General features: G+C 38.6%; 1 protein-coding gene across 2 annotated transcripts in view; it reads right to left on the bottom strand.

The window, feature by feature from the left end:
• The window catches only part of ACSL1 (acyl-CoA synthetase long chain family member 1), a 35,070-nt gene that overhangs the window by 13,179 nt on the left and 8,396 nt on the right, over positions 1-13,495 (bottom strand). For both annotated transcript variants that reach the window (XM_042870502.1, XM_042870503.1), the window contains exons 2-9: positions 12,334-12,561; positions 7,507-7,621; positions 7,013-7,077; positions 5,623-5,724; positions 2,620-2,719; positions 2,288-2,466; positions 757-789; positions 529-580 (exon numbers count right to left, since the gene is read on the bottom strand). In XM_042870502.1, coding sequence (XP_042726436.1) covers positions 529-580; positions 757-789; positions 2,288-2,466; positions 2,620-2,719; positions 5,623-5,724; positions 7,013-7,077; positions 7,507-7,621; positions 12,334-12,531 — 844 coding nt within the window. In that variant the 5' untranslated portion in view covers positions 12,532-12,561. The remainder of the gene's footprint in view (positions 1-528; positions 581-756; positions 790-2,287; positions 2,467-2,619; positions 2,720-5,622; positions 5,725-7,012; positions 7,078-7,506; positions 7,622-12,333; positions 12,562-13,495) is intronic.

The raw sequence follows: 13,495 nt of genomic DNA, 5'->3' as shown, positions 1-13,495 counted from the left end.
CTCTAGAAACAGATAAGTTTCTTAGATCAGCTTTTCAAAATTTCTGTGGAGGCAGCTATTAAGATCTCAGACAATTCTGCTCTTAAATCTGCTACAGAAGTGTAACTAATACCATTGTATTCTTCCTTTTCACTCCCTACCGGTGTTGGATATTGTCATATGCTTCACATTTGTGAATTATCTAAACATCTGGCTTTCCATTTCAGTTCTTCACTGGGGGGAGCACACTGCACATAAGCTACATAATTCCTGCTACTACAAAAACACAATTAAGTCAGAGTCAGAGTCTAACAGTAATACAGCTTCAGTACCTATTTCCAAACCCAGAAGTGTTAGATTCCTGTCTGACAACACTGCAACTCTGTACCGATCATCAGGAAAAACTGAAGGAAGCCTTATAATAAAATATCCCCAGCTGCTACTTGCTCAAAAAATAAAAGGTTGCAGCAGCAGCAGAGGAAAGTCTTGGAAAACAAAGTAGGAGGGCTCCCTGAGCTGATCAATCATGCAGAGTGTAATTAGGAATACCTGTTGTTCCACTGGTGAAACAGATGACTGCTAGATCTTCTGGCTTTGGAGGCTATGAGAATTAAGAAAGTATTACTATGGTTAAGATTGCTGGAAAAAAGGAGACTTGCATAAAATTTTGAAATACACATTGAAATGGAGTTACTTTTGAGCTACAGGAGACAGCATTACACAGACCAAACTAGCACAGTCACCTTAACTTCAGATTCAATTTTTAAATTAACTTACCATAGGTTTTTGTCTGTGTGCTTTTCCCAGTTCCTACAGTATGGAAAGAAGGGAGACACAAGTGATGAGCTTTAAATTTACAAGACCAAATTTGGTAACCTACATTACTAACTACCATAACATTCTATCATTAGACTGCCTGTTAAGGCTTAAAAAAAAAAAAAACAAAAAACTTACAGAAGCAGAACAAAGGTTGTAAAGGATATAGCAGAGTTAGTGTTCTACAAATACAACAATAACTAGAATTCATAGAATTCACCCTACCCCCTTCTAGCTAGTAAGCCAGCAGCCATTCATGAAAGAAGCTCAAGGCTGAGCAGTGTAATGACAAAATCCAACACCTCATGCAGAAGATGTGTGTCACTGAACAAGTGAAGCAGCATTCACCTCAGTAAGCACCTTGCAGGTTTCATCACTGCTTGTGATGAGAAAGACTGAGGTTTCCCCAGGAAGGGGAATTGATGAGTTACAGTCCTTTTACACTAATATTTAAGGGCTTAAGTAAATTTCAAGTTGACCTCTTGTTAAATACAGTTTTGCCCTCAGTGTGCAAATGTATTAACTTGGCAACTGCCTTTACATTCTAAATCCACAAGAGTATTATTATGCATTCCTTTATTAGCCCTAGCCTTCCTTGCGCATGGGTAATTTTTAGATTCCTAAATTACTCACATGCATCAAAGTTTAAGGAAAAAAGAGCATCTGGAAACAGTTGAACTGTAAGCTTGCCTTTTTGAAACAGTGCCATTATACAAAAAAAAAAAAAACTGCCACTACAACATAGCTGTCTACTCAAAACAGCATCTGCATTTCAAGCACCACCGACAGCTCAATACTTCCCTACAGCCTGAGTGAGCCCCATTATTTACTTTTGATACACAACTGAGATTTCTACACATTTTTGTACCTATTACTACATTAACCCCAACCATCAAGTGTTCTTATAACAGCATGGAAAAGATCTTAGCATGTTAAGTTGGAAGTAGTTACTTAAGCATCTAGGTTAAGTATTTACTGCTAGGTTTTTTCTGTAGCTAGATGATTCAGTGGGAAGTATCCTCCTATACTAAAACTGGAGCTACCATTCTCCTGCTTGAGGAAACATTTACATTCTCCCTACTGGAGACGATGCCTCTTTTCTCCACTACATTACAAGAGCCTACACAAATTCTTTGAAATTAGTACTTCTGGAGTATTAGTCATAGCATACAGTTAAGTCTTAATCACAGAATCACACGGAATTGCAGAGGTTGGAAGGGACCTCTAGAGATCATCAAGTTCCGCCACCCATGCATGCAAGGCTTTACGTTCAGATCTGAGTTACACGTGGACATATTCTTCCATCATCTTGCATATATGCTTTGATTCTTTGAGTACTGTGAAATAACACTAGTAGGTTATTTTCCTTATAACTGTCTCTTGCTTGAAATTCAGTCTACGTACTCTGCTCAGTCCTGATATCTGTTCAGCAGACACTCTTATTCTTTCACAAGTAAATGGAAGATTGAAGCAGTAGATTGAGAACGCTTACCTCTATTTCCCTCATGCTGAAGATTTCTACCCCACACTTCTTGCCACGTTCCACAAGATCTGTGCCAAAAGGCTCCATGATCACAATGGTGCTGAGGATTGGAGTTTCCCCCTTTTCTACAGCAGTTAGCAGAAGTTTAGCCTTTTCAGGTGTGTCACAGAAAACCAGTGATAAGTCAGCTGATGAAGGAGAACAACATTATCAACATGACAAGTTCAGACTAGATCCATACGACAGAAGTCCATAATGGAAGACCTCTGAAGGCAACTACAGATCTGTTCTGAGTCAGCTCCAGCATACGTTCACTTGCTGAGCTATTAGAAATGCCCTACCTTTGTTCACAATGTAAGTAATCGCTTCAGTTCCCAGTGTATCATAGAGTGGCACCACCACCATGGAGTACGTATAGCAACTCTGTTCAATGATAACCCACTGCAAAAAAAAAAAAAAAATGTAAGTCACTGTGTTTACCTAAACTTTTAAGAAAGACACAGTGGCATTATGATAATTATGCTGTTAGGAAAAAGTTCATTTGGACAAGCTCCCACTAAAAAAAACTCAACTGACCTTAAGAGCAATTTTAAGTAGTCTTAAAAGAACAGTTAACACATTAATTCTTTAATTTACCTACTAACAGCTGGAAAGTGATTAGGAATACTATACTGTTTCCTATCTTCAGGTTCTCAAGGAAGCCACTGAAGCCTTCAAAACTTTATATTATCATTTATGAATCAATAAAGGACTTCTAAGTTCCTACACACACAGTATGTTCTCACCTGTACGTTACCTGCATCTCATTTGAGGACCAGAAATGCAATATATTACAGATAACAGAATATCTGATAAAATTAGTACAATTTCAGCTAACTTACTGGTATGTCTTATATCTGCATTAAAGATTAATCAGGCACATCTACACCAGCCATAATGGGGTCTATTGAACATTTTTCTTCCTAGACAGCATCTATCTGCCCCATCCCTAGGGACGTTCAAGGCTTTCAGCCTTGATCTGACGGGTTGCAACCCCATCTTCCACAGCTGGGGCATGGATATTTAATGTTCCTTCCAACCTAAGCCATTATATGATTCTATCATAGATGTTGATTTTGTAATAGATGTAACCAGAGGGGGCAGCTGTACAGCAGTTTCAATTTTAGTAGATATGTCTACTACAGTAACAGACTTCTGAAGCCACACACACTTAAAGCTTCCCATTATAGCCTCCAACCATTTGTGCATGCTGTGACTGTCAAGACAACAACCAACATCCTATTTTCTGGACCACCATGACATCTTGCTTCCTTTTTAGCTCCTGAAGTTAAAACCATACTTAAGTAGAACTAGTTAACCTCAACACTTCAGCTCTCTCTCAAATCCTAAGCAGATAGTACAGAACAGAGACAACAGGCTAGAAGTTTCAATTTCTTTCCTGATAGGGATGTGATCTTCTCTTAAGGGAAACTGCACATTTAACTGCACTGTCTTCTCAATCTGTAACACTATTTCCTTGCTTGCAGAAAAGATTCTGTTGTCCAGTTACTCAAAATGAAAGTAGATTTTAATAATCCAGATTTATTTTTCTAATGATATTTCAGGAGGTAACACGCTAGGATTTCAACTCCCAACTCCAGGGGATTTTCCCAGCAGTCATTCCTGGAACTGAAAAGTATGAATCACTGACAAAAATCTTTACATAACCTGGACTACTGATTCTATTTGGAACGTCACAACACTTGTTCAGTAGTTTTCAGTAGGGAAAGTCCCAGATTTAAAACTGTTGCTTTCAACAGTTCTTTCCAGCTCACTTCTGATCCAACTCAAAGTCTGCCAGAGCAATGCAACTCAAGTACATTTGGCTTCCGTGATATTTAAGCAGACCACACCATCATGCTCTCCTTCAGAAAGTCCACTGACCAAATAACCCGAGAACTTATCTTTCAGGTCAAAAGTCGTAGTCGTGGAAAAGTAGTAGTTTCTCCTTGCACCTAAAGTCTAGTGTGACACTAACATCTGGCTCTCCTCCACACTTTTTTCCTAAAAGAAAAACTTCCACTTAATGCTATAAGCCATAAGATTCCTAGTTGGAGACAACCTAGTTGTTTACTACTGAAGAAAGCCTGTAGCTATTAGAACCAGTATTCCAGCAGGAAAATGCATGCAGAGTACCAGATTTAAGATCCAAAAAAAGCATTTATTTGTCTGTACAAAGCTACAGGTTTGGTTTTTTGTAGTGGGAATTAAGAGAAGTTGAGAGGAAGGTCCAACATCACTTGTCATCATGGATTTTGTTTGTTCTGGGGGGTTTTGCTTTTAAGTGCTAGAAGGTATGGCTTAGTGACAAACTGAAAAAAAAAGTCAGAAGGGATCTAAAGTGGTGTATAACTGTTTGAATGGCAATATTATAGGTAGCCCTAAGTAACTCAATCCAGCTGCTGGTATTCATTGGAAAGAGTCAACATTTTAGACAAAAATTTATCAACCATCCTCCCATCTTGATACAGGTTTGGTTTAAGTGGCCTACCACAGCAAGTACCAGCTCACTATTAATCACAAACACAGGTTACAGAAATGCAGCCTTACCAGTTCAATCAGTAAGTTTTAAGAATCAAACATGTATCAGTTCATACTATTTTTAATAACAGCAATCTAGAATCACTGCCAGATTACTATGATAGATACTAATAAATCAATCTAAACATCCCCTTAGTTGTCTCAGGCTTGTGAGATTTGGCTTTGCTAAATGATCTTTAGTTATACTACTTCTAGTCCGTCTCCTTGAGTTTCAAAGAGTTCTCTATTTTTGCCTTTCTTAGTTTTCTAATCCAAAATCTTGATGTTCAGGACCTCCTCCACAGAAAACAAAGATGAAGATGAAAGAACTTTGCACAAACATTTCATCATTAAAGGACTAAGCACCTTGTGACTTCCAACCTCTTTCAGTTACTTAGTACTACAATACCATTTTAAGAGAAAGCAAACTGTGGTAAACATTAAATCAAATAAGTGCTGTACTGACTTCCTATTAAACATCTTCTCTATCAACTGAGGGGAGAAGTAGAGAGTTAAGTTCATTTGGATTTCCTAATGATTTCTGGTCTTCTGCATACAACTCCAAGTCCATAAAAGAATATAACTAACAATTGTGTCAGTTATCCATTTCAATTCTTAGTCAAAGATGCTACATCTATGGGTCTACAATAACAGCTCAGCCTTTAGCCCCAACTCCAAGAGCACCCTTAGTACAGAAGCTCAGTACACTGCCAGTAATTAATAGACTAAAATGGTGGGCCATTTCAAATAACAGCTAGATCACTAACAGAAACACTGTCAATTACCTCAGGTCTGTTTTGTGCAAAGACGCCTATGTAATGGCTGTGAGATGGTTTGAAGCCTCGGTGAAGTAATGCAGAGCCCACATACTCTGCTCTGTCTGAAACCTGGGGGGAAAATGAAGAGAAGCCAAATGAAAAGTTGAGACAAGATCCAACAATACCCATGAACTATTTTTGCCTTAAGTTTAACAAGAAGGACAATAACTGATGTGAAGTAGACAGTGGCTTTCTAGAGTATTTTAGATGCTCTCTAATTCTGAGGAAACCAAACATTGAAGTAACATTACTATAAACTGAACATAGACACTACACTTACATCCAGTATGAAGCAGAAGAGATGCTTAATCCAGCTGGACTTTCATTTGTTAAGTAAAAAGTTTTGATTCCATACTCATATATGCAGGAAAGGCTAGAAATGCAATAATGCAGCTTTATACTGCTGTCTGCAACAACACCAAACAAGCTATCTTTCTGCTTCATTCTTCAGAAAAACACTGAACTCAATTGCCTACAAGAACATCATTTCACCCTTCAGGAAGCAAGAAAATAAAAAGGCAAAATCCAGTTAAATCTATAAACAAAGTTTTTGGGAAGGCAGTTCTCCAATTCCTCCTTCCACACAGCATATTACCTGAATCCACATTAGTCACTTGCCTCAACAAGAAGTGCTTTGCTGATGAAGTTGTACCAAAGAGATGCCCAGCAAAAGTCACCAGGAAGTCACCTCTGCTATCTACTAAAGGTCTTTAAGTGATCCTAGGGTCTTCAAGTGACCCTAGCAGTATGCACTACATAAAGCTTATGCAAATTTTAAAGACATCAGCTTACTAAGTCAGAAACAGCCTGAAAGTGCAGAGTTGTTCAAGTTTAGCATGAAGATATATTCTTAAAGACATTTTTAGCGATGACAAAGCAGCAGTGTGCTTATAGGTAGAAGTACATTTATTAACACTCTATAATGTGTCCTTCAGCACTACAGAGACAGGCAGCCAGGAAGCACAGGTAACATTTGTAAGTAGGGCTCTTTCTACTGTAAAACTAGTACCAGTCTGCATCTCTGAATACCATTTTAAAGCCACAACCCTTTAGAGGCAGCATCCAAATTCTAAGCAATTCAGCAGCAAGACACTAAGCTGCAAAGATAAGACAAAAACATTCAGGAATAAAGCACTGAATAAACTAAGTGCAGGAGGTGGTGTGCTTCCCCTCATATTTATTTTTGAGGCTATTCTTTTAAGATACTCTATTAGGAACTAAAAATCTTTCCACAATGTTTTGATACCAATTTAAGAACACCCATACATAATTAAGACTTTATATTGCAACTGCATGTTGCACCAATAGCCCCAGCAAAGAAAAGCAGTTCTAGAACTAAGTGAAAAAGACTACTTACCTGTTTATAGGAGATCCACTCATATGGCTGGTTTGGTTTTCTAACCCCTAGACATGGACCATTATCTAAAAACAGCAATTAAAAAAGTTACACAAAATACAATCCCTGCCTTTGTCTTGCCACTACACTAATTACACATTCACCAGCGTTAAGCTGACATCCTGTGAATTCTTTGCAAATACCTTCTGAAGACAGCGTTGTTTTTTTTATTATTATTATTATTATTATTATTATTATTATTATTATTTTTGGAGGTTGAGAACAAGCAGAGAAGGAAGCCAGAGAAGGATACATTGGTAACAAGGCTTTATTCAAGCACCCCTGTTTTTCAGAAGGTCATAATTGGATTTGCCTTCTAGATAGCTCACACTCTATGTATTCATCTCGCTACTAGGTAGACATCACTCTCCCCTCTCCAATCTCAACTGCATTTCAAGAGCTCGCACCTTTAGCTCTTAACATTGCTGATAAAATGCATTTTGAATTCAACTTACTGGATACATGTAGCCCCCTTTGGAACATATCATAGACTGTTCTCACATCATCATAGTAGCAAGTTATCAACTCATCACTGTTGAGGAGAGAGGACCTTCGAGCATTCTCTTCACCCTATGAAAACCAAAGAGAAAAGCTAGATTCTCCAGCACAGATTAACATGACGTTCTGAAGGAAATAGAAACTTCTCATCCATTTTAAAAACTTTGTTATGAGCCCTAGTAAACTCTTCAAGAGAGAGATCTACAAGGCTTCCCTGAACATCACTGAGATACATTAAGATTTCTCCCTACATTACCACAAATGTGTCGGGCAAAAAAAAGTTGATCTTCATCTACATAAGAGCACAGAACAAGTTTAAGTACCACAAAACGCCTTTTGACACTGCTTTCTCTTGACAGGACTTTTCTTTAGAGATATTTTACTCTAATCTCAATTGGAACATTCTAGCTATGTTACCACTGAGATCCTAACCTCCAACTAGTAGTTTTCCAATTACTACTAGAAACCAATCATGCTCCAATTGAGCTTTCAAAATCTAAATATTTTAGGCACAATCAGCGTGACTTCAAAATGAGTGGTCTCATAAGTAAAATACTTTGTACCAGATAAAAACTGAGTCCAGAAAAAGTTGTTTCCTGACCTAACTACAGGCATTTATAATAATACCACTATTTTTCAACAGATGAGCACTTGCACATACTGTCAATTGTAGTAAAAAAAAAAAAAACTGAATAATTTCAACATAGTCCATTTGATAGTGGCAGATTAAATAAGCTCATTTTATACCAATTGCAGTTATGCAAGTACTAAGCAGACCAGCTCAGAGGACAGACAAGCAGATTCTTAAAAGGAAGTACAGTTGGTTAAACAGTTTCAAGTACACATCACTAAAAATCCTCTTTATAAGTGGCTGCTGTGAAAGAGCCAGGAGTTGATTAAGAGGTCTTGGACTACCTAAATCTATGCTTGTGTTGTGATATCATGGATGATGTCAAAAGGCTAGTCATGTGCAGTCATTGACACTTCTAGGCTAAAGATTTATTTTTTCTTTTCAAAGTACTCTACAAGAGAGAGCAAGTAGAAAGACATGCTTTATCTGCAGGGACATAGGTTTGTGTGTCATATCACACACATACCTGGAAAGGAGCGAGCATAGTAGCAGTTCACCAGAGACAAAAACATTTTAAACACAAAAACAAGTCTAACTTGTTTTAGGAAAGCTATGTGTAATGCAGTTCTTGCCACTCCTTTGACTGCAAGCAGAAACATACAGTGAACGTGGCCCAGAACAAATTAATGACTGGCTTACCTCTAAACACTCATACATCAGAAATTCAAGAGCACACTTGCCCTCACACCAGTGCCTACTCTGTAGGAAATGAACCAATCACTTAAACACATCTCTGTCCAGAAAAAAAAATATGCATGACTGCTTGTTTTATTTCAAATGTTACACAGACCATGGATAACCAAGGTCAGCTTCTATATTTCCCAGTTTCAACACCTCTTCTGTTAGCCAGAGGAAGATCATGACACAAAGTTCATAATCACAGTCTCACTGTAGATGTCACTGCATCTATGGTGTAATGCATTAGCATCACATTTGAGGCTCTACAATTCACACATCAGGCAAAATACCACACCCTAAGCCATTTTGCAGCAACAGACAAGAAGTGTTTTCTTCTAATCAGAGCCAGTACTGTTTAGCTCATACATCCTATTACTTAGAACTACAAAAGCAGTTTTCACAGGGCCTTTATCAAACAGCACACTGCTTGAATTCAGGACTGACTGCACTGTTCTTTTAAAAAGGAACATTAGAGAAATTATAACAGACTACTATTGAAACAAACCATCATCATCATTATTTTACCAATAAAGGGAAGCACAACCAGCATAAGGTCCTGCTTACTTGATTCCTCCTCCCAAAGGAACGTGAAATTAATTCTAAGGTTGTTGGAAATCCAGTTTCCACCGGAGAATGCAGTTTCTCATGAGACAACAAGAGTGTGAGAGTTTAAAGATATTCTTCAGTAGATAAAGATGTATTTCACTGCATTTTTGCAGATTACTTAGAATACAGCTCATGCTGCCAGCTTGAAGTCAGTTATTAAGCAGTATTATAGCATTGGTCTAGTTTTGGTCTAGAGATTCCTATCCAGAATATTTGTGCAACTATTAGGCAAGGGCTTGCTCACAGCAAGCTTTTCTAAGAAGCACCTCTGCCTGAGCACAGGTCCTAAAATAAATAAATAAATAAATAAATAAAATTGCAAAATTACTCAATCCTGCCTTCCCTTCTACAGATGACAGGTTCAAGTGAATCCTGAGAAACTTTTACTTATCTCTGAAGAGGTTCTTCTCAAAAAAAGATCAAGTTGGGAGCTTTGAAAGCAGGTTTTATGTCAGTGAAGTGGAATTGTATCAAGTATACTTCAAGGACTGCACTCCATGTATTTTAATGGATATTAGTCAAGAAGAAAGCAGATACTTTCAGTAACTCTGTACTCATTCAACTGAGCATACAACCACTGTGCTGGCTCAGGGTCAATTAGAACAGGTTACTAGATGCTGACCTACTAAATCAAAGCTTTTCAGAAGCTGGAAGTGACCTGGAACAGCAATAAATAGGATGCTTTTAGCTTCTTAGGAGAGCGAGAAGTTTTATCATCAGAACACATAGAAACACTGTACCAGTCACTGACTGCACTTAACCTCATCAGAAATGAAGAAAATAATGTACATATAAGAATTCTAATTCAAAAAATTTTAACCAGTAATGAACAGGTAGATTTGATATTAAAAATTAGAAGAGAATAGTGTTTGCCCCATTTTTTGAAGCACATAGCTGACTCTGCAGATCTTTCAGCACATTTTCTGATTAAGCAACACAATGTTAAGGGATATTTTGAAAGCAGTGTTTTGTATTGTCACTTCCACAGGAAAAAAAAAAAATGCATCTTCATGTACTCTATTCTCTTATAAATGTATTAAGTGAAATTTTAAACAAACAGTGAGAAAGTGAATCCTAAGCACTGCATTACATTCAGTATTTATAACAGCTAAACTCACATCAAAATGCATTCTCATTTGATTAGTTTGGTACAGCATACAGCATTATATTGTAAAGGATTTTATCTGAACTGTCAAACTAAACAAGACAGATTTTGGTTACATCGACATATTGAAGTTCGGGCTCTTTATCCCCAAAACATGCTAACACCTTCAGCTGTTTTCCATTTAATGCTCATGAGTCTTTTTATTGATGCATTTTTTGCAAGTAATGCTGCTCTACCTACCTTGCTCTGATCAGAGAGCATGTTAATTAGCACAATATAGATAAAATTGCGAATTAATTATTTTAATGAGGTCACATAGTAAAGAACAACAATTTTTATCATAGATTTTAGCAATGACTAGCAATTTTGCTTGAAGAGGTAGAGGTAGTGAGCTGCTCCTGCAGGCTAGTCTCAAGCATAAATATTTGTCTGTGGTTTTAGAGTCAGTTTAGAGCTGCTGTTCCACTATCTTCCTAAAATGCTAAGCTCCCAGTCTGCTACCAATGCGATCTCCACTGAGTGGTAAGGCATTCCACAGCCAGAGAGCTTTCACTACTAGTTTACTGCAGCCACTAAAACACGCTGTTCCATAAGGCTATTCCCCATAATGTTTAAATGGCTGCTATCTGGATTAGGAAGAGTCATCAGAAGTGAGTTCTAGTTTCTGGATCCTTACATACACGTGCTCCTCAAAGAGCTTTTTGTAGCTATCTCATCAGATCATGTTTTTGCCTCCCCTTTGTGCAATTCTAACAGCAGATCATTACTTACTATGTTTTCACTATAGTAACGAGAGCTGTGCATTAGCTTACCACTATACCATATGGAAAAAAGGTTAAGAAATAAACAGCTACTAAAAAACCTTCTGGATGGAGGGACCAGCTAATGCTTCATTGTTAAATTCCAGTATAAAACACCAGAGAGAAAGAAAAGCCTATTTTGAGGCTATGACAGGAGTCTGTTTTGCTAAAACCCATGAAAGCTTACATAGCATAAAATTTAAACTGCTGCCACATTTGTTTACATCACTTTACAATCATAGCTACTCTTAAGCTTAAAAAGAAGTCACGTAAACCACCTCTGACACAGAATCTGCTGTAATGGGACACCTTGGTTGCAAGCATATACAAGAAAACTCCACAGCTGGTGTTTCTGAAGAATGCAAGAAATGCAAACAACCTGTCATCCTTGTATTCCTACATAAGGTAAGCATCTCACTTGAAGATCTCAACATCCAACGCTATCTCCCTCCTTTCAAAAAAGGAAAAACCACACAGGGAAATTGATACAACAGCTGCACACAAAACTAACCACATCATCAATTGCCTATACGGGCTTCTGACCAACAATCAGGCTGCTTCAATATCAGATTTCAACACTAAACACCACCTAACTGCAACACTGTGCCTCTGAAATCAGAATACAAAGCTAAGCTAGCGTACCTAGAGATTATTACATGATTGCTTTAATTCCAACTTACTCTATGGCTGGATGTCTTGGCAGGACTCATACCTTTCCACAGATCATTTCAGGACAGTTAGTACCCTCTTGATGCTTGTAACCTAATATAAAGTCTCATCTGACAGCTATTATAAGCTAGATATTGTAACAGAAGAGTATTAGTCCAGTCAGTATACCCCAGCATACATAATCTGACCCCAACATTTAATGTAATAGGTCATCACATCAACACACACGTTAGTGAGAACAACACCGTGTCAGTTTTAACATTCATGAGTTTCTCCCACATCAGAGGACACTTACCTCTACTTCCACAGACTGCATTGCTAAGTCACACGGTGGCTTCAGTGCTTTTGGTCTTGTTGCGTACCAGTAGGTTGTGAGGGCTGCAAAAGCACCAAAACCCACCAGGGTATTTGTGGGAAGGGTGCGCACATACTGCCTGACATCCACAAGTTCAGGAATCCGCATATGCCTAAACAAGTCGTGTGCTTGCATCATAGCTCAGTGCAGTTGTCCCAATGCTGGAACCTGTTGACACGAGAAAAGTTGCACAGATTTGAGGTTGTTTTGATATACTGCTGTAGCAGAGCAACATATGCTTAGTCCTACTAGTTTCTCCCTGTCAAAATGATTTTTATCTGCCACTAAGCAGTCAATACCTTTAGAATTCTGTAACGGAGTTACGTAAACAAGCAATTTTTGGTTCAGAAATATCAGGTGAGACTGACAGAAGGCAATTTGAGTTTTAAGATCCTTTAAAAGACACCACATGTTAACAAAATATTTGCTTTTTTTTTTTTCTTTTTTTTTTTTTTGAAGGGCAGCATTTCACAAATGGTAAATATTTACCATACTGGCTGAGTATGCTGTGCTACAAGGCTGCTTTTAGAGTAAGCGTCAAACAGGACTCCAGGGAGGGAGGCAGGGCTGCTAGCTTTCCTGCACCAGCCAACAGAGTGCACCCTAACCCTGCAGTAGGGGGAGAAGGATCCTCTATCTCTGAAGTTCTGTCAAATAACCTCTCCTTTTCCAGTCTCCCTTTGGTCACACACAGAAAGCTCTGCAAAGAGCTCATGGAAGGCATCTCCCTATGGCTGCACTGTGCTGGCCAGCTTCCCATTTCTCTCAGCGTCACACCAGCAGTTTATCATTGGCCACAAAGCAGAACAAAGCTGTGTGCAAAAAGCAGCAGCATCAACAAGCACAGGAAGCACGTTTTGCTCGTCACGTCCATACAGAGAGCTGAGGAGAGGCAACTCCCAGCCCATGCCTGACATGGATATTCCGCAGCAAGAACCAGCAATGGAAAAAAGCACTGCTGCCAGCTCAGCTGGTGCCCTCCTCCACAGCCAAGGTCTCCAGGGACGTCTGTCACATGCCACCACCAGCTCCTGCCCACTAGGTTAGAGGTGAGCAGCGGGCAGACGACAACCCACACCAGTGGCTGCCATCACCTGCTACA

This window comes from Lagopus leucura, unplaced genomic scaffold (genome assembly GCF_019238085.1).
Source record: "Lagopus leucura isolate 7727_CA_CO unplaced genomic scaffold, USGS_WTPT01 Super-Scaffold_100004, whole genome shotgun sequence".
Lineage (NCBI taxonomy): Eukaryota > Metazoa > Chordata > Aves > Galliformes > Phasianidae > Lagopus > Lagopus leucura.
The sequence above is the reverse complement of the archived record's forward strand: the minus strand, read 5'-3'. Positions and strand labels throughout refer to the sequence as shown.